This window comes from Spermophilus citellus, assembly GCF_964194105.1.
Source record: "Spermophilus citellus genome assembly, chromosome: 2".
Taxonomy (NCBI): Eukaryota; Metazoa; Chordata; class Mammalia; order Rodentia; family Sciuridae; genus Spermophilus; species Spermophilus citellus.
The window spans coordinates 23,060,943-23,083,207 of NC_138183.1; the positions used below are offsets into that span (position 1 = coordinate 23,060,943).

Below are 22,265 nucleotides of genomic sequence, written 5' to 3' on the forward strand. Positions count from 1 at the left end.
GGAATTTCATTTATCCTTTAAAGGGATAAATATTATCCAAATCACCTTGGTAACAGCTGGACCACAGTCATGCAATAAGTTTAGTATCATTTTCTAAGTAAGACATTGTTGGTCTGGAGTTGACAAAATTGATTTTCTGTAAGATGTAATATGCATTATTTTTAAAAGGAGGGCAGAGGGGAATTTGCTTTCTTAAAAATAGTGGTCTTTCACTAAATTTGGGGGTCAAAACAGATTTAACTATTTTGAGAATGGTGAATTCTTTTGTATGTAAAGAATATACATAGCATCCTCTTTTTGAATTGGGTCTCATACCTACTGCATGTGAAAGAAAAATCTCATCATGTTTTTTAAACTACAAAAATGAGGGACTATTCCTAATGTGCATGTATGCATTCATGTTATGTGTACATTTATGTATGTCATGTATACAGTGTATTTATGTTTGGTTATATATATACATATATGTATATTCTGTAAGTACACAATATTATATATATGGTTTTACAAGGTGTAAATATATCTGTTATTTGAAAGTAGGAAGGGCTTACAAGAAAATCCTTTGGCAGGCCTTGGAGTAGCATTACTTTTTTATTTTTGGTGGATTATAATGTTCTAGTGAGTCAGTCTTAACCTCAACTATTTTACCCCAAGACAGCTAAGTAGAAATCAGAGGACATGTACAGGGAGAAAGAGGAGAGTCAATGACCCATCTTAACGTGGGTTGGACCGCTGTACATATTGGTTTTATTGAAAGCAAATTAAGGCATTTCCTGTTTTGTATGTTTACAGAGACCTCAGAGGTCACATTCTACTACTGAGAGTCTTAGCTACCACTGGAAGTGGTATGTATGTGCTTGAAAGGATGTGTAATTTGGTGCCTATTGGAGCTAATTATATGGTCATGCTGCTGCTTATTATATGGGCATTTTTGTGACACTGGTTTCTGTATTTATAGGCAATCATAACCTCTGAAAGTCTTATCTAACACAGGACATTTGCCTAACTGAATGTTTTAGATATAGGAAAAACTGGCTTTTGGTGGCAATTTGTTATGTTGTCTTTCCAAATTAAGGAGATTTTCCTATTCAGGAAAATTTTCTGAAAAATATATAGCCATTCCCTGAAACATGGAGGCCTCCATGTACATTTGAAGATAGAACAACATTTTACAAGGGAAAGAACCATAGTTTAGGAACCACAAAATAAATTCAAATAAGTTCTAACTAATGACTTCACAGATTCAGGATGTTGTTAAACTAACTAAATTAGGATGCATTACTATGTTATACCATCACTTAGAGAATAAGAAAGTGTTCCTTAAAATCAGAAAATCTGATTGTCTGCCTTTACCCATCACTAATATATTGACAAAAAGCACTATCCAGTAGTAAAATGGATCAAAGACCAAATGGTTAAAGACCAAACATTCAATCTGTAAAAGAGGCCCAGAGAATCTCTCCCAGAATACCAAGTTAAAACCAAAGCATTGAATATCCAAATGAAAAATCAAGAGACTTTAAGAATCAAATTTTCAACACACATTCTAAAATATACAATATCCATGTAAGAAGTCTTAAAGGAAATTAAAAGAAATAAAGGAAAGAAAAGTGCTCAAAGAAATAGAGAATAGTTTCATAATTTAAAGAAAATCATGGAACATTAGTTAAAATTGTCCATTAAGGGCCAAGCAAGAATTTTGAACAAAGACAATACATCAAAATAGATATATCCTGGTGACATTGGTCATCTCCCAAAATTAAAGGAAAAAAAATATCAGGGTTTCAGGTATGAGTGGGGGAGAAAAAATGTATTAATGACCTAGGTAGTTAGCTGGCCAGATGTGTGATTTTTTTCTTTCCCTTTTAAAAAATTTGTTCAACAAATAATTACAGAAAACTTTCTCTATTCTACAAATTTTCTTAGGCAGTATAGACACAGAGATGAGCAAAAAGTCTGATGAGAGAGAAATAATCACATCATAAATAAAAATAAATGTCTGCCATGATAACTAATGTTACAGGGGGTTATATAGTCTGAGGGCATGTAAGGAGGTGGTTTTTGACTTATTGGGGAAGACATCCCAGAAGTACCAACAGGTGAAGTATGAGTAGGAATTAGATTAGGGGCAGGGAAGTAACATCCCGGAAGAGAGAAAAATACCACAATGGCTTATAATGGAAGAATTGTGACAAACTGAAAGGAACCGAAAATCTATGTATCTAGAAAGCAGGAAGAGAGTTTAAGAAGATTGGGAAGTGAGGACTGTATCATGCAGGGCCTTTACACAAAGGAACCTAAGATGTCTATTTTGTCTCTGCAATACCAGGTGCTGGAAGACAGTGTTCTGAGAAAAGATGAATTTGAGCTTATGTAAACTTTTTGGAAAGGATGTTCATGTATATACTCTGGAACATGAGGGGAAAAGCTTCTCCCCCAAAAGAGAAAGATATAGTTTTCCAGAAACAAAATTCCACCTAGGTAGGCAAAGAGAAACAATTCCCAAATAAACTGAGCAGCAGGCTTATAAATCAATTGATTTTATTGGTGATCAGAGAACTTAAAGAAATACCTTAATGGAGAAATTTCATAATTTGAAAGTACATATTTGACACCCTTTTGCTGAAACAAACCTTGTGCTCCTTTTGATATATAACAGAAAGACAAAAATGGAGAGGAAAAATCAACTAGAAGTTCAAGGGAAAACAAAAAGCTGTTCAAAAGTCAAATAGTTTTACTCTAACCTGAGAATCTCTGTGTTTTAATAAGGGAATGAAAGGCATCACATTTATGATACCCAGGGACAAGTTTGGGCCTCTTCTTGACATCCTGTTTTATGTGTATGTGCATGCATGCTATTTTGCTTTTGTTTGTATCTTTTTCCTTTACTGCCTTTTGGTAAATTTTCCTATTTTGTTCTTCTTTCCTTCTTTCTCTTTTTCTGTAGTGGTTTGACTTATACATCAAATATCTATTTTTACTAGTGTCATACTAGTGAAAGCATACTTTTAAAAATTCAAGGTGTAATCAATATCTACAGTGGTCCCCAAACAAGACCAGACTTTTAACATGCTTCTTACTCTTGTACTGTTCTCTTATTTTATAAACAAAGAAGAATTATGGATTCTAACTTCATATTACATTTTCTAAGTTTGTCAGTAGCTGAATATGAAATATTCAAAAAAAATCATTCATAGCAATATAATATCTAATTACAAAACATTAAAATCAAACACATGCTAACGTTTTGCTTTGTTTGCTTTTATTTGCTCTTAAAAAAAAAACATTAGAGATATAACCAATACTCTATCCCCAATCTCTCCATTCTGCCTTTTTTTTTTTTTCAGAAATGTCCAGAAATTGCTTCTTGACATGTATTTGCACTTTTCTCATGTGTGTTAGCTTTCTGTTACTGCAACAAATACCTGGGATAAATAAACTTGAAGGAAGGAAATGTTTATTTTGCTCCTGGTTTTGGAGGTTTCAATCTATGGTCACTTGACCCCATTGTCTTTGGGCCTATGGTGGCATATCATGGTAGGGAGTGTGTGGTAGAGCAAGATGCTTACTCATGGCAGCTGGCAAGCAACAGGAAAGAGAAGGGGCAGGGTGCCACAATTCTTATGGGAACATATCTCCAGTGACCTAATTACCTCCCACTAGGCTTCCCCCTCTTAAAGGTCCCACCACCTCCCAATATGCCACAGGCTAGGGACCAAATCTTTACCACATGGGCCTTTGGGGGACATTCCAAATCCAAACTGAAACACCATGTGTCTCTGCCGCCATAAGAAAACCTTATACTTGGAAACAAGTTGGCCATGTGTAAGGTTTACCATTATAGGCTCAAAGTGCTTGATCTTCAAAATGTTGCAGAGATCTTTCCCCTGTTTTGGAATTCAATGTCAGAGACAAGAAGTATGACTCCATTGTGATTCTTATTCCTATGTAGGTACTTTATTATCTGCCCTGCTCTACTCCCTGAAGCTTGTAGGATTTTCTCTTTATACTTAGACTTCAGAATTTTCAGAAAGATTATTGCAATTATATGCAGCCAGGAAAATTGGTGTTTGCAAATACTATTTAATAATATAAAAATTGTCTCATGTAATATTTATGGTAAGATTATTATATAAAACTGTATAAGTAGTATGATTACAATTCTGTAAATGGAGAAAAAGAATATGTTTCTTAAATTTGTATGTAGTACATACAAATGTTATTATTAGAATTATGTTGAGAGTATGGATTTAATTCTTCAACTTTTCTATATTATTTTTATATGCAACCAGAAAAGAAGGCACAATTGTTAGAATTCAAAGAAGCAACATATGAAAAATTAAAGATCATATACTAAAGCATCTCTAGATAAAAATAATTATAAGTGACTTTTAAAATTTCCTCATATTTTTTCTGTATTTTCCAAACCATCTATAAGAGAAAAAAATAGACATCACAATGCAAAGAAAGTATTAGCTTCACACATCTGTCACTACAAGTAAAGGGACTAATGTACAGTGCTAGGAGTAAAAATTAGATATTATTAGAATTATCCCTGTCATGCTTTCATAAATTAGAAGTGTTCTCTTGAGCTAAGTAAACAGTATTACAAATTTGAGACATAAATACATAAAAATAACTCACCAATTTTAAGTTCCTGCCAAAAATGTGCTCGTGACTTGGGATAAACCTGTGAATATTCAAAGTTAATGTTGCAGGTTGACACCGATTATGCTGATGAATAATTAGAACTGAACTTGTATTTTAAGAAATTGTAAGATCTTATGTGCTGGAGGATGTATTCTCTCCCCACCCTCTGATAGCTACAGTATGGATGTGAGGCTTAAGCATGGCCAGGCACCTGCATGGAACTTGGAATCTTGAGGGATTAACACAAAGGTGAGTTGTGTGAATTAGGGATTTTTCCAGGCAGCTACTATAGAATCTAGGGTCTGGTGGTACAAACTATCTAGGAACATGAGAGTCTGGTTTAGAGACATGTTTCTTGGGAGAAGCATCATTCTGTTGAGCCATTCTTATAGCAGAAACACAACTGGGCGATGTTTTCCTAGGTTCTGACTCATCCTAGCGTTCTAGTACTGAGTACTAGACAATTTGACATCTGTCAATATTAATCACAGTAGGTTCATTTATGCCTTACTAACAAAGCACATGTAAAAAAGAAGTCTGCCCGTGGTGCCCCTTTGAATGCCCTGTAGCATTCATTCAAAGACCTGTACACTGTAGATTAAGTTTATTTTCCAATCACAGTGTAGTGCTGTGTCCATTTATCAGTCTTACTTGTTTTGGATATGTCTATTAGTCAGTTGGCTGGGACTTGCTAATTCATTCAGCAGAAGATATATTGAGTGTCTAGACCAGGCACTGTTCTAGATGTCAGAGACACAGATATGGATGTTCCTTCTTCCATGAAGTTATGTTCTTCTTGCATGTAAACCAATAAACAAGATAATTTGAAGTACAGATAAGAAATATGAAGGCAGTAAAATAAGAAATTGTACTGGTGGTGGTGATGGTGTGCTGCTACCTTAGCTAGGACAGCCAAGGGGAGCCTTTGGGAGAAGTGACATTCAGTGACAGGTAGATGCAGATAGCTACAGAAGCATCTTCCCAGCAGAAGGAACCGTAAACACAGAACTCCTGGGACACAAATGAGCTTAGACTATGTGGCCAGAACCTGGTAAATGAATGAATCCTCCCACCTCCAAATCCTGTTTACCAACACCTGGAGAGAGGCAGGGAAAATGATGTCCATGCCTTGGACACCAAGCGTAAGTATACATTGATGACAGTGATATAAAGGGCCAAGGTGCTGTCCTGTTACCATGCTCTATCCAGCAATGCTGTCCAGCTGCCCAGCGAGCAGAGGTGGACTCCATGACAAAGGCTTTGTAGACAGTGAGGAATATCAACAGAAGGACAGCCAGCCAGATGTGATATAGGTCATAGCATGTTGTCATCTAGACCTGGGCAGATGTGACAGTATAATGAACCAGACTGATGTTGGAATCAATGCTCATCCAATCATCCTCAATGCTCTAGGCTCTGATCCACAGGGGGATACAGGTTGGCAGTGGCTCAGCCCAGGGCAGCCACTCTTGTACTACCCTTGCCAGCATTCTGAGACTTGACAAGTAGTAGGCCTGCCTATCAGGTCTGCTATATATCCACTCTGACCTCCATGAACTCCTCATCAAAGTCATAGGCGCCACCTTTGAATGGAAAGAGATGGGATCCAAGAGACTGGCAGGAGCCAGTCATGTATAAGGCATTATAGACCAGCATAAAGATTTTAAATGGGAAGATTTGGGAGGATTTTAAGTAGGAAAGGGAATTATGCTTTTAAAAGATCATTCTGTAGGAAGAGGAATTGGTTAGGAGTCTGTTGCAACAGGCAGATAAAAGGTATCGCTCACTTGACTTGGGTAGTTGCAGGAGAGAAGTAGTTTCTGTGGCTGTTCAACACAGAATTTTCTTCTGTAAGACATGGCATTAGCACATAGGTCACCTCAATGTGCACTTTCCTGTGCACCATTGTAGGAGATTGAGAGTCTGTGGTAGAGTATAGAGAATAGGCGCATGAGATACTCACTGCTTGATGTTAAGGAGAGTAGGCAGTATCTGAGAAAGGCAGCTTTGACATTCTTTTGTGTATAGCAAAGGAATTGTTGTGTTGAGCAAGACAGTATGATAGGACACAAACTGACACCCAGGAATGTTGAGAAGAGAATGTGAGTATTCTAGTCTGCTATAGAGTTGGGTGTGTGTTAATGCCCTTCTCTGAAAGATGAATGTTGCTCTCAGGGGCAAGTCCTGGAAACACTAGAGCACATCACACAGTGAATGAGTTGTGGAACTTCCCATGTCTGCAGCTGTCACCATCATCGCTAGGAAGAAATGGAAGTTCTGGGCACTGAGTGAGATGGAGTAAAATTGGTCTCAAGAAAGAAACAGCATACTATGACTATATCTCAGTCAAACAAATTCTGTCTTTTCAATGGTCAATAAAAAAGATTTTATGATTATATAGGGTGTTCTTTCAGAAAAAGCTTTGATCTCCAAAAGCCATTACATGCAGTCTCATTTTAATGACCCTTTAGCTGCTAAGCCAAGAAGTAAGCTCTGTATCTATGGTCTGTGGACTAACATAGCTTGGGTTAAGATACATAATGTAGAAGGATTTCCTATCTTATCATGTACCTTCATAGCACAAATAACAACTTAGCTACAGAGCTGAACTGAAATTTGATTGGATTTTGGGACACCAATCTGCCCACCCTGAGGGAATACACAATTTAGTGGCACCAGAAAAACCAGTTTTTGTATTGAAACATTTATTTTCTCACTTTATCCCCACTATAAGCTTCTGAAGTAGATTGCTTCTGAAATCCTCATTTAAGAAACAGAGAGAAAGGACCCAAGAAGAGGCTAACATTGGCATAGTGCTGGTATAAAATTGATCTACCTTGACTTCTTTTGGATCTGTGGGATGTCTGAATTTTTTATAAAAACACAATTTTGCCAGTCACACTGAAAATGCTTTCTATTTTCTTTTTAAATTTTCTTATCAAAAAACTTGGAAAAAAAATTCTGGGCTTCTCCCTGAAGGTCTTCTCTGGCAAGGCCATTTTTCCTCTTTAACTTTGGTTTTTGCATTCCATATGTAAGCAAAGAAGCAAAGTTCAACTTGTTAGGAAAAAGTCATTGTAGGAAAAAAAGACTTAATTGTGAAACCAGATGGTAAGCATTATTCAGCTGATGGGCTAGTAGATCTGAGTGAAGGTGTGGTAATATGATCTTGGTCCGCAGCTGTGACCTGTTGTTCCAGAACAGCCCCTTTCCTCCCTGTCTTTTGAGGCTAAATTCCAGCACCTCTCCCTCCATTTTTGTGAGCACCCAGCCCTCCCAGATTGCTTTGACAGATGTGTAAGAATGAAATGAAGCTTGTTCAAGGAAGAGCAACCCATGAGCATGTTTTGAATAGCCTCCTCCCTAGGCTCCTTGTAAAACTGGCAAATCAGGTGGAATGTTCTGCACTCTGAGAGACAAGTTTCCCAGCACTCAGACTGCCCTGAGCCCATCATGATGTCATCAAGATGTCCGTCTTGCAAAAACACACATCAACTCTCTCCTTACCTCCCCTAACAAAACACCAGTCAATGCTTTCTCTTGTGTTTCCTTCCTCAGCAAAAGGTACCACCATACCTCCTTCTCCCCAGTTGAAAATCTAGAAGTCATCCTGCACTCACTAAAAACTTTCCTAGTCTTCTATACCCATGTTTCCTCATGTTGCTGCCCTCATTCAGGCTCTCATTATTTCCCTTCTAGCATTTGGAAATATCTAATTTTTTTAACCTTATCTTGATCATTTTCTTCTTCCACTCTGCCACTAATGTTGTATCTTGAATGAAAATCTGAATGGTGAGGCCACCAAGGTTACAATCCTCCAGGGCAGGGGTGGGTGCGCACTGTTATAAGCACTGTCTGCTATTGTTATATGCCTCTAGGAGTAAGAACCAACGCTGGACTGGAAACATTTCATCTGTCAGCCAGATACAAAAGGCCTTCATGACCTTGGATATCTTATCTTCTGTCACTTCTGCTTCCGACATTACAATAAATGACCATAAACTATTTGTACTTCCTCTTATTCTCATACTGTGGCATACTATTCCTTGGTTTTGTGCCTTGGCCTGTAGGAATTCCTCCCTCAGAAATGTGCTGGAAATACAAACTGCCAAAAGCATTGTTCCTACTGTGTACATGTTATTTTATTCCTCATTTTGGTAGGTGTTGACTCTTGAACTGCTCAGATCACTGGGACTCTGATGCTTCCTTTGCTCCCTCTCTCTTTTCCTTCTGGTTTTCCTCCTCACACCCAAGTGCAAGTCCCCTCATAATCAGGATGGTGTAGTCTCAGAGCTTTTTGGAAATGCCAGGTCTTGCTGGTTCAATCATGCTTTAAAGTTCTGTCCTTGAGCTGTGTTACACTTGAACCTGTGCCTTTATGGTGGCAATAGGTAATGGTGGCCAGGTACATGTGCAATCAAGGAGGGCTTTTGCAAATTGGACCTCAGTTTGATCCTCCCCATATCCTGTTGGGTAAGCCAGGAGCTATTACTTCACCCCTTTACAGAGCTGAAATGGAGGATTTTTTTTTCTAAATTCATCGACATGTTTTACAGGTGTATACTTGACTCTACAGACTGTGTGTTGATATCTCAAGTCCTGTAACCTGATTTAGTGATGGTTGGCTACTTCTTATTAAAGGGGCTTGGGTGTGATCTATTTTTGTTTTTAGAAGCTCAAAGGGAAATCCATAATATGAACAAAATTTATTTCAGAATATTTGTTCACTGTGGCTTAAGAGCCTAATCACCTTGGAATATTTCAGGCCCCCTACTCCCCTTGTTTAATATGTCTTCATCTTTTGGTCAGTTTGATCCTTGACACATCTATAAAAGAGAAGGGAAGGAAGAAGAGGGGCAAATTTTGCATGATTGGTTTTTGATATTGATTTCTGAGGCCTGTACTATAAGTCACTGAAATTATTTGATTAAGTCTTAAAGATTCAAACACAGTGTGGTTGGGCCTAATAATAATACTAAAAACAGTTCCTTTCAGTGAGGGAGAAGGGAGAAGCTTCTGAGTTCCTCAATGAAGTGTCCACGCACATTCACTCCTGTCGGACTGTGGTATTTCCACTTCCTGCATCCCATCTAGCAAGGATCCAAGCCTAATAGGCTAATTTCTAAGACCATGGGTCTCTTTGGAAAGATCCTGTTCTTCTTGAGGTTTAACACTGAAAGAAATCAGAAACAACAAATGACTGTATTTGCATTCTCTCACTTTTTAATGAATTCATGCAGCTCAAGCAAATATATGAGAATTAGGAATATTCTCTTCTTTATGGAAGGAGAAAAAGATCATTCTATTTAAAATATATCTGTGCATTGCTAGTATTTAATCAAGCTCTGGATTTGAGCTCAATTAGAGCTTTGATAAAAGTAAGGAGAAAGGAAACGTGAAAGAATGCTCTGCCATTCATGAGGGGCCTGTGTGTGTTTTTCGTTTCGAACTAAATGAATAATGGGACCATGCATTTTCCATGTTGGCATTTTCCACCCTGAGAAAAATTCCCTTCCTGGCTTCTCAATGAATAATGCATTATTTCTGAAACCCAAGAGGCATTCCTTTGATTTTTTCCTTTATGTTTAGCTTTCTGAGTGATTTTCAATAAAGGAAATTCAAGGACTTGGAATGAATGCTTGATTAACATTTTTATTGAAGTTCAAGAGCTCTTTGGCTATTATCTCCTGATATTTGGAATATTATTTTTTCTAAGGAAAGTCTAAGGTATCGTATTTATTAGAAAATGAAGCACCTTGGACCGTCTTCAAAGTGAACAGCAGTTTAAAACCAATACACATTTGTGTTGCAGAACAAAGAGCTTTGTGGGGGTACTTTTCTCCTTGCTTCATTTTCAGTTCCCTGCTGAAAAGGTTCAAAAGAGAAAGCTCACATTCAAAACTGGGCTGTTTAGAGACTAAATCTCATTTGTTTACATTTTGGGATATTCATAACTTGAGGCTAGTCCAAATCCAAGACTTCAGCCCAAGTATGCCTGCATCCACCAAGGCCAGCACCACTGAAGTCTAAAGATTCCATTGCACTTTTGGGTCATGGTGTTCCCCATCTGCTCATTAGGCAGCCTGATTGTCCATATGGAGCCTATTAGGTGAGGTGTAATGGGACACGATGGTATCCACTAGTCACATTAGCTCACGTCGTTTCAATCAAGGATCCCCTGGAGATCCTGAGGTAACCTGATGGTAGATTTTAATGATATTTCTCAGCTTCCATTTTCCTTGTGATTCAAATGATTAGTGACTTCAGAAACAAAATGGAACTAAAAATGGAATTAAAAATATACTCTACATCTCCATTCCCTTTAGGATTATAGTAAAATCTTAATTAAGAATAATTGGGGAAAGAAAGAGAACAAAGTTGATCAATTGAAACATAGAATTTGGTTTAAAATATTTAATTCTATTATTTTCAAGAAATGGAAAAATAAGGTAGTATTTTCTAGAACATGGACATCCTCTAGGAGCAGAAAGGCTGGAATTTGTCTCCTGTCTGCCACTTTCCATCCTATAGCCTTGAGCAAGGTATTTAAACTTTTTAGGCCTCAGTTTCTTCTTCAGTACAAAGGTGTTTATTAGTCAAAATGTTATATGGCAGTTGTAAAGATTAAGTGAGTTGTTATTTGGAAAGCATATATCAAGCAATCTATAAATGATTGCTGAATAAAAATAAAATGTACATTCTGTGCTTGAAAATTATTATTTTCAACCAGGACCATTTAACTGAGCAGGTAATAACAATATTATTATTGTCACTGTAAATTTATATAGGCAATTATTTTCTTAACATTCATTTAATTCTTACAACAAATCTCGTGTGGTAAAATATAATCATCTCTATTTTTCAGATGAAAAAAGTGGGGTGAAAAAGTAATTCACCTAAGTTTACCCAGTTCATTAAACAGCTAAGCAAGCACTTGAGCCCAGGCAAACTGAAATCAGAAAGTGTGCCTTAGCTACACATTAAAGGACATTTGTCATATCTTTTGCCTGAAAATGCTCCATTGCTATTAAGAACCATGTCTTTATAAGAGATGGTAGATCCTGAATATCTCAGTTGCTTATCAAACTTGTGTTTTACTAAAAATAATCACCATCATTGTCTCCATACTCAATTTTAGCAGGATATGAATTAATGAAATGTTACTAAGTCAATTATTTTATCATTATTTTTTTGATGATTAGTGACTTCCAAGCTCAGTATTTTCATATTGAACTGAAATCATTTCATAATTTTTTATTCTCTTTTTTTAATCCTCTGGTCTCTCACCCTGTCCTCATAGGTGCCTTCATCATCTGCTGGACTCCGGGATTGGTCTTGTTACTGCTAGATGTGTGTTGTCCACAGTGCGACGTTCTGGCTTATGAGAAATTTTTCCTCCTCCTTGCCGAATTCAACTCTGCCATGAACCCCATTATCTACTCCTACCGGGACAAGGAGATGAGTGCCACCTTCAGACAGATCCTCTGTTGTCAGCGCAACGAGAACACCAATGGCCCCACGGAAGGCTCAGACCGCTCGGCTTCCTCCCTCAACCACACCATCTTGGCTGGAGTTCACAGCAATGACCACTCAGTGGTTTAGAAAGGAAACTAAGATGCAAAGCCAGCTGTCCTCTATGGAGAGATGAACGGCCTCCCCACACCCGATTGCCAGGCAGGGTGGGGAGTGAGAGAGGAGGGAAAGAGACTCTGGTACTTAAACACTAACCAATGGCAGTATTTGTTCCTAGACCCCAGGAGACTTGATGTATATTGAAAATTAGTTTATGTGACAACCCTCATCCTGACCCCATTCCTTTTGAAGGTAGAAAGTAGAGTTCCTGCAATGGAATTGAGAAATGGACTCTGGAGTGTCCATTCAGACGACACTAACTAGACTTGAAAAGATTCTGTGTGGTTTGGTGCAAGTCAGAATAAATTCTGACAAATTGAATCTACAACTTCATTTACATACAGCCTTTCCTTTTTTATTTTTCAAGATGCATTTCATTTAATAAACACATTTATGTCTATCAGCATGTTTGTGATGGATAAGACTATAGACTATTAAACTACCATAATTTCATTTTTTTCCTATGTATGAAAATTGTAAATTAGAATTATCATTTTTTATTTAGAAAGCATGCATGTAATGTATGTATGCAGTATGCTTTACTTAAAAAGACAAAAGAATACTAATTTTAAATCTTCTAGGAAATAGAAGAACCTAGTTGTCAAAACCAGTATTTGTTTAGACTATGAAAGAAACAATGTTCTAATCACAATATTACGTTTTTATTAAAGTGTTGTGACAAGTATAAAACAGGGAATATCAGTTTATTGCCAAAAGAATATGTACTCTAAAGTCATAGAAGACAAAGCACAATGATTTTTTTCTGCATATTTAAAATATACAAGTACATTCTTATTGCCAGTACATCAGAGGAAATTTTTAATAGCCCATTTTTTCTGGGTTATAAAATAATACATAATTGTTGTAGAAAACTTGAAAATTGCATAAATGTGTAAAAAAGGAAAAAAATGATTACCAATAATATCACAATCCAGAAGTAACATTCTTTAACAGTTCTCCCACGTATGCCTATGTGTATATTGTATACTTTTTTATGTAATTGGGATTGTACTGTAAACATTTAAAACTAGCTTTTTAAACTGCAGAATTGTCAGATTTTACTATGGCATTAAAATTTTTAACAAAAATATTTTAGTGACTACATAATATTCCATTTAATGGATGCAACTCGGTTCATTTAACCAATCCCATATTGTTGACTATTTACGTTATTTCTAATTTTCACTATTATAAAGTTGCAAAAAAAATGTGTACATAAAACTTTGTCCATATAATTGATTATTTACTTGGGACCTATTCCCATGAAGGATTTTTTTAAAAAAATGTGAAGTATCTTCTTATGCTTTTACCTTTTATAAAAAGGGGTTTCCTGCTTTTGTAGCACATGGTAGCAATTGTGAGGAAAGCCAGTTAAATTATCTTCTTACAAAAGAAATGCAGTGGTTACTTTAGTTGAGATGACTTTTATTCATATCACAAGATGGATTAGGAACATTCAAGTGTTACAATAACCAAGACACCCTACCTATCAATTCCAAAGTTTGCTAAGGAACCATTTTTTTTTCCTCTTTTGGTGGCCACAAATGTAATGTAGAATTAAAGAAAATGCAAAGAAATAAAATGTGCTGAGTGAATAAAGGATTGGTGTGTTATGTAGCTTGGGGCCCTTCTGTCTATATAGCAAAGGGATTGAGTGTGTCCATATGTGACTTGGCCACTGTGTATTCTCCAGGATTCACCTGCTGCCATCTTAGGTGACACCCGTTTAATACATTCTCAAGGTCAAGAAGTGATGGCATCAGTTTGTTGTAACAAGTGATGAGGAAGTAACATGATCTTGAAGCAGGTATGGGGAAGTCAGGAGGACGTCTAAGAGAAAGAACTCCCGAAGAAGACTGACTGTCTTGGAAGGAGGGAGTCGGTTTGTGCGTGGTCAGCACTTGAGAGGATAGACTTGAAAAGTGCCCACAGTGAAAAGAATGTGGGGAACCAGTCAGCAGAAAGGTGTTGGTTGCACATACTTTACCAAAAGTACAGAACATCTTATACTGGAAGAAGTGAAAGAAGTGAACTTGGACTTTTACTGATGTGCCTATTTTTATGGAGGAAATATGGACTATTTGAGATTAAAAGCATACTAATTGGACTCTAATAAATCATTCTCAATCTGTGTTTGGTCACGTGTGGCTCTAATCTGTGTTGCTTGTCTTTTTTGAGTTTTCTCGCCTGCATAGCACAGTATCTTCCCTCTGTGAGCTCCTTTATGTCCCAGCTGCCAGGGATAAAGGACTCTGTGGTGAAGCCAGCCCATTCCCCCTCCCCCACCAGAACTGCTTTCTTCCCCCCCCCATGGGTAGATAAACTTTATTCAAATGTCTGCATAAATATGACTTGATGTCAAATGAGAAATTTTTCCAAAGGGTTAAAATTTATTAAACAATAAAATTCAGTACTTCCTCTGGTCTGTCCCTGAATTTAGTTGACCAACACATCATTGTTAATAGTTTGCACTCATTGCTCATTTTCATCAGTCACATTTCTCAGATCTTTGAGTGGCACTTCCCATTTCTCAGGAAATCTCTTAAATTGCTTTCAGTAACAGAAGGACAAGGATGTTATCTGCTCATTTCTACTCGAGAGGCAAAACCACATCCTTTGATCAGAACTGCTTTTTTCAATCTGAGTAATAGTCTTTCCAGTGCCTCAGAGATTGGGATTTCTGTTCCATGAAAGGAAAGACAATGTGTTAGTACTGTACTTTACATCAGCAGGATAACTGAGGGAGTCAAAAAACAAAACAAAACTCTGATTTTATAGAAACTTTGACAACTTTATAAAATAAAAACCTTTCACTTCTATCACTCGGAGTTTATAAAGTCAGTGGACTTTCTGCTCAAGGATTCAATGACTAATGTCAAAAGTGATATCTCTTCCAATGATATGTCTATTATAATATTATCACTCAGTGTATCATTAAGGTGTTGGAAAAAAAGATAAATATTTATAATGTCCCAGTGAGTTATTTGGAAGAGAATTTTCAATCTTTAAATTTGGGTAGGTGGAAAATTGTTAGAAATCAAATGTCTTTGAACTCTTCTTTACCAATTAGTCACCCCTCACATATTCCCTTTTTTTCCTTTTAATTAGTGAAATCATGATTTTCTAGACTGTAAATCTTACCTAACGTCTGTTACATAATTAATGAATTATCCATCTTTTTTCTTTCCCAATTAACTATTGCTTTGGGTTCTATTATTCACCTTCCTTCTAATATATTCCAATTGACTCTCAAATTTCTGAAATATTATAACTTTGTAATATTGTGTCTAGACCCTCCCTTTAACTCCGGAGTGTGCAGAAATGTATCAATCATGTCCCTTCACTATACTGAGGTAAGCAGACCATTTTTATGGAAAACCCTTTTGAAACAAATCACTTATTTTTTGAACACCAAGTGAACTTCACTGGAACTCTCATACGGGTTTAGCTGTGGGTTAAGTTGAGGCAGCTTGTGACTGGGCTGAAATTAGGCACCACTTGCTGGAAGAAATGTGTGACATTAGGAGCCAGATGTGTCATGAATCTACCTGATCAGACCCCATTCACCTTCTAGCTATCTAGCAAATTCTCTAAAGTTTTAAGGCTCATATTCACAGATTATTTTTTATTATGCTGTTTAATGATAGAACATGTAAAACCATTTAAATACTAAAATAATTCACATTATAAGGCCCATCAGCCCTATTCACCTATTTTTATATGACCCTTGAGCTAAGGACAGATTTTTGCTTTTAAGTGGGAAAATGTTTTGTGACAACAAATATTATGTGAACTTTAAATTTCGGTGTTCATAAAGTTTTATTAGAATAAAGGCTCAGGTTAGTTTATTGTCTATGGCTGCATTTATACTATACTGGTAGAGTTGAGTTGTGATTAGGACTTTATGGCCCTCAAAATCTAAAATGTCTCCTATTTGGCCCTTTAAAGAAAAAGTTTACCAACCCTTGATTTCGAGGATTCCATTTTCAATCATTCTGTCCACATGACTTTGAAACTCCATTGCAAGACTAATGACCAATTTGGTACAAGATCTCTTAATCCAGCCATCTATGACAGACAATTCTCAGTTGAATTATTTTTATAACTAAAAATAATCTTTATTTTGAAACGATCTCAAACTTACAGAAAAGCTTGCCAGATTGACAGAATTTGTAACCGTGAAATTCTGAAAGGGTACAGAATTGTTCAACTGTAGGTAGACAGCATTGCTGGGGTCCTGCCCTAGCGGGGTCCAGGGAGTCCTGAAGGATGAGTGGCATCCGCAAAAAGATGAGACAGGAGTCGTTCCGTTGGAGCAATCTCCAGAGAGAGAGCTCTAATGCAGCTTTCTCTGGATCATCTTTTATTACAATTTTTTTCATCATTAGAAATTCAGAATACGTCATTGATTATACAATTTAAAACTTTTGCCAAGACATGACATTTCCTTAACCATAATTTAGGAGTACAAAAAAATGTAACATTAATTTACATTTTTCCAGGATATGACCTTTAGTTATTTAATTATTAAAAGTACAGAATCATTAATAAAATGCATCACTAATTTACATTTTTTTTCAGATTTTCCCAAGATTTACTTTTTTCCCCAAGATATGCTATTTTCTTATTAACTAATGCCAAACTACGTAACCAGACTCTAAGTCTCCTAACCTATCATTAACCTTTAAGTTTAAAGTACACCTTTATTTCTAATCTAAAATTCCCATCTAAAAAAGTCCCCTTAAATCTTATACTTAAAATATCCTAAAGTTTATAAATCATTCTGAAAACAAAAACCCATACTAAAAACTTAAGAATTTCTAAACCAAAATTCTAAATAGGATAATATTTCTAACATTATTCTAAAAATATATCTTATAAAGCTACTTTAATTAATTCCTAAATTTATTCTCATAAAACTGGTTGAGCTGCTTTCTCAAAGAGTTTCTTTGTTTCTCAGTCAAGGTGCACTAGTTCTCATATCTTTATAATCTTTCTCAATAGAAAGTAAGTCCTAAACATCAGTCCACTTTCCGCCAATATTAATTATGCTCATCATAAATCCCTATGTAAAGTAAAAAGGGGTTTATAAAAAGAGAAGAATATATCTTTATATGTTTTAACTTTCCTAAGTGTATAATATAACTTTCCTCAATAAAGAATGAGGCTACATATGGTGGGCTTTGTAAAATAAGCATAATGATTAGGTTTTCCTAAGAGGCCGGAAATATGAGCTTGGGTTCTAGTTGACATAATCAATGTGGTGCCTAAAATTCTCATGACCTTTCAGAGGATAATTGTTGTCCATTATCAGATTTGTCCTCAATGTACTGAGATAGAAGAACAGCCTTCTACTTTGTCCTTGATATGCTGAGGGGTAGTAGAACAGCCTTCAAGGCATGAACTACCTGGTATGTTCTAGCCATCTGAAATTTAATTTGTTTGGCATTTAACATACTCATGCCTCCTGTCAGAAACATAAGCATGAAAATGAAAAATCCCAATTACATAAAAAAGGGTCTCATGGTTTCGGTTTCCCACCAACCAGTGCAGGTTTGCCAGCACTTATTCTCACTGTGACCCTGTCAGACAGTGAGTGGGGGATCGCCTTCACCACAGCATGATACTCCAACACCTTTAAATACTATGTTCTTTCTTCAGATAAGGACATTTTGGTTCAGAACCTCGATGCAACCATCAATATCAGGAAATTAACGCTGACACAGAACATGCCGTTTCATCTACAGACTGACCACATTAGTGTTTCACCAATTTATGTACAGCTGTGCTTTAAAGCGAAGACTCCAGATCTGAACTGGATTCTTATCTAGTTGTCTTCTCTCTCCTGTCTTCAGTCTTTGAGCAGTTCCTCACACTTCTCTCAACCCTTACGGCCTTGTCACTTAAACATCACAGGTCATGTTGTAGAATGCCCCTCAGTTTGGGTTTTTCTGACATTTCCTTACTATTAGGTTCAGAGTATTTATAGTATATAAATATATATAGTAAGACTTGTGCTGCTACAGTTCTCACTGTATCCTGTCAAGCAGCTCATGTTGATCTCTTTAGGAACTGGTGATGTGAACTTGAATTATTTCATTAAAGTACTGTCTGTCAGGTTTCTCCATTGTGAAGATAACTCTTTTTTCCCTTGTAATAGCACTTTGTAGAGAAGTACTTCGGACTATGGAAATATCCTGTCCAAATTTTACTGTCTAGTTTTCACATCTGTTTATATTTCTTGGATGCATCAATCATTATTCTAATGATTTTCAAGTGATAAATTTCCAATTCTATTCCAAATTGATTAGTAAGCATTCCTTTGTGAGAAGAAGCTTTGTCTTCTCCCATTTATTTGTTTATTATTTATATTAACATAGACTCATGAGCTTCTATTATTCAATTGTTTATAATATTACTATCATTATCAAAGTTTCTCTCTTAAGGTAATTGTAGATTCACATGGAATTGTAAGAAATAATATAGAGAGATCTCCTGTGCTCTTTACCTAGTTTCCCCAAAGGGTAATATCTAGACAATAATATAACATACCCATATTAACATTGATCTCTCCTGTTGCACTCCATAGCCGCACCACCTCCCTTACTATCCTGACCCACACATCCACTAATCTTAGTCTGTTCCCCATTTCATCAATTGCATTTTAACCACTTTTTCATACCAAAACTTCAGACTTCTCTATGACAATGATTTCAGGGTGCTGAGCCGATACATATAAGAAAAATGACTGTTGCACACAAGGAAACAATCTCAGAGGAAAAACTGGGGGTATAATATCTATTGTCTATAGCATTATTTGATGCCTAATTCTATTTTCATTACACTGTAATCCATAACTCATTATATGTGTTTATCTGTATTGGCTTCCCAGATTATGAATTTCTTGATGAGAGATAAATGTATTATATACATTTTTCAAATAAATTAATGCAGTAAAAATAATACAAGACAAAATGATGTCATGAATGGGGGCATGAGCTGCCCTGTATAATGCTCATGTTATTGCAGACATGCCTATGTCCCAAGACAGAGTCTAGATTCTTCAAATGCAAGGTAATGTTGTGTTTTCCATCTGCATTTTAGAACCCTAGTGACTAGAACAAAACTAGAAATATGGTTCCACTTACTAAATGATCTTTGATTGAGAACCATAAGATCTTAATTAGGTGTAATAGTTACTCTCCTCTTTAACTTATTCATACCTAAATTTTTCAAGAGCCCTCTCTATATTAAGTCCATATGACAGTACTGTAAATATGACAAGCAAGATCTTCAATGAAGCTTTAGATTTAGTAGGAATAAGGAAGAAAATAATTCAAGAATAAAATTACAAATCATATTTAGAGTTCTAAAGGAAACAACATCATGACAGATATCATTACAGGAAAACAAAAGGGATGAGGAAGACAAGAAGAAGGATGAACTTCAAAAGGTGATTTAGCAAGGCTCTGGGTTCGGATGGGAACTCTTCCCTCAAAGCCTCTTATCTTGAGTCTGCATTACACAGAGGTGCTTTTGAAATGTGCAGCCAGTCTGGTAGTCAGTGTACTTTGAACAACCCATTAGAAAAATGGGCTCGTTTCTAGCATAGGCACATAGGAATTTCAGGCAAGAAGTGTAAAAGCTTTGAAAGAAAGCAAGAAGGGCAAGTATAGACTGAGAATCAGGCTTGAAAGGCAGGCACGATGACTCGAGGAGTCATAGAATTGTGATGAACAAGTCAAAGTATTCAAATTAAACAGTCTGGTTTATACTTCTGAATAAAGAACAGAAGGAAGACTGATGGCAAAAGACAAGGTCAGAGACTGTCACACTGATAGGAAAGGTGAAGGTGGCAGTGGAGGTTGGAAAAGAGGATGGATAGATTCAAGAGGTGTCAGGGGACTGTCACTTTTACCAAGATGTGACCACCAGATGCATGGGGGATGTGATATACTGAGATAAGGAACAAAGGGTGAACAGTCAGTTTACAGAAGAGACTATTGAGCTGTCAAAGACAGTTGTGCAGTAGGGAAGTGGCTATGTGAGACATGAAGCCAGAATATCTCTCTGGACAGAGCTCTAAATTCTGGAGTCTCTTTTTCTGCTCCATCTTGCTGTATTCTTCCCCACGATGGGAAACACAGAGCCTTTGATCTGTTTGAAGTAGAAGAAAGGAATGGAATAAAACAAGGAAAAATAAAAAGTAAACTTAATATCTAAACACATTATCCAGAAACATGTGAGAATGTTTCTTTTTAATCAAACAGGGTTATCTATATACATTGTATTTGATATTTTCATTTGATAATATATTTTAGAGATATGTCCAAGGTTAGTGAATATGCATCTACCTTACTGTACAGTTGAACTGGAGATTATTCAAGCTCACCAATATTTTGTTTGCACCTCCTTCCTGGACTACTGGAAAACTACGATTCTCTTAGGCAGGTCCATATCACTAGTCATGGCCTGTGGACTATGAGTGTGTATAGCATGTATCATTTCCAAGTTGATCATGTAAAAAGCCCCCATGCTATTTTCTAGATCTTCCCTTCCCAACTTGACCTGCGAAGTCAAGAAGTGGCAGAATCATAAGAAGTATTCATCAGCCTGGGACCTTGAGTGTGTAGAATAAATTCCTGGTCACCTCTCACTTCATGAATGTTTGAATAGCCTAATGATTGTCATGATCAGGTAATAAGCATTTTCTGTCTTTCCAGTGGGATTTTGTGAGGTTTTTGTGTTTTGTTTTGTTTTTTGTTTTTACTGCAACTTAGTTTCTCCTGATAGTATTGCATTTTTATGAGCATTAGGGTTCTTTCTAATTTTTGCTTTTTTGGATCATAAAAAATGTACATTAAAATTTCTACTTTTGGGACAGAATACCAAAGTGTACTCCAAAACTACCATGCCCATTTATAGTCTCACAGTGCATAAAACTCTTTTAACCAATATCTTTATTAATATTGGACACTACCAGTCTTTATGGCTCTATAATTAAGAGTTTTGCTGAAAAAAATCCCAAAAGATTTTTAACAGTACTCTCCTAAGTAATGCATGATTCAAAGAAGAAGTTTCAAAAGAAATTTAAAATTTGAACTAAATGAAAATACAACCTATCAAAATTTGTGGGAGGCAGTGAGAACAGTATTTAAGAAGGAAATTTATAACAGTTAATGATCTAAATAAAGATCTATAAAAGAAAGATTTACAATCAACAATCTGAGCTTTCACCTTAGGAAATTAAAAAAAAAATAAAAGATCAAATTATATCCAAAATAATGGAAATTAGAGCAGAAATAAATTAAATTGAAAATAGGAAATCCATAGGTGGTTGGGAGTGGGGTCAATGAATCCAAATTCTGATTCTTTGCAAAGATCAGTAAAATTGACAAGCTTTGAGCCAGTTAAGGAAAAGAAGGGGACACAAACTACTAAGAAAAGAAAAATGGGACATCACTACAGGTCCCAGGGACAGTGAAAGGATAATGAAGAAATACTACAAACAGCTCTTTGTCCACAGATTTGAGAACCTAGATTAAATGGACTAATTTGTTGAAAGACATGGTTTGCCAAAAATACAAGATGAAATAGACCATCTAAGTAAGCCTATAGCTATTAAAGACAATGAATCAATCAAGGCCTATAGCTATTAAAGACATTGAATCAACCAGGATCAATCAATCAATCATTCATCAACAAGATCCTAGAAGTTCTAGGTGATACAATATGACAAGAAACGATATAAAAGGTACACAAATTGAAAAGGAGGAGAGAAAGCTATATTTGCTTATAGATGACAGGACAGTTTGTGTAGAAATTCTAAAGAAACTGATAAGTCCTGGAACTAAGAAGTCATTTGAATGAACTACAATGGGGAATGGCAAAAATCCAAAATGGACACCATCAAATGCTGGTGAGAATGTGGAGCAACAGGAACTCTCATTGATTGTTGGTGGGAATATGAAGTATTGTAGTCA

The 22,265-nt window shown here is 36.2% G+C and overlaps 1 protein-coding gene and 1 long non-coding RNA gene across 6 annotated transcripts in view; one reads left to right on the forward strand and one right to left on the reverse strand.

Annotated features, from left to right (window-relative positions):
- The window catches only part of LPAR1 (lysophosphatidic acid receptor 1), a 146,565-nt gene extending 132,150 nt beyond the window's left edge, over window positions 1-14,415 (forward strand). For all 5 annotated transcript variants that reach the window (XM_081279665.1, XM_081279667.1, XM_081279664.1 and 2 more), the window contains one exon: window positions 11,951-14,415. In XM_081279665.1, the coding sequence (XP_081135791.1) occupies window positions 11,951-12,252 (302 nt within the window). In that variant the 3' untranslated portion in view covers window positions 12,253-14,415. The remainder of the gene's footprint in view (window positions 1-11,950) is intronic.
- Window positions 1-22,265, reverse strand: part of LOC308642952 — a 1,001,730-nt gene that overhangs the window by 478,454 nt on the left and 501,011 nt on the right. The window lies entirely within an intron of this gene.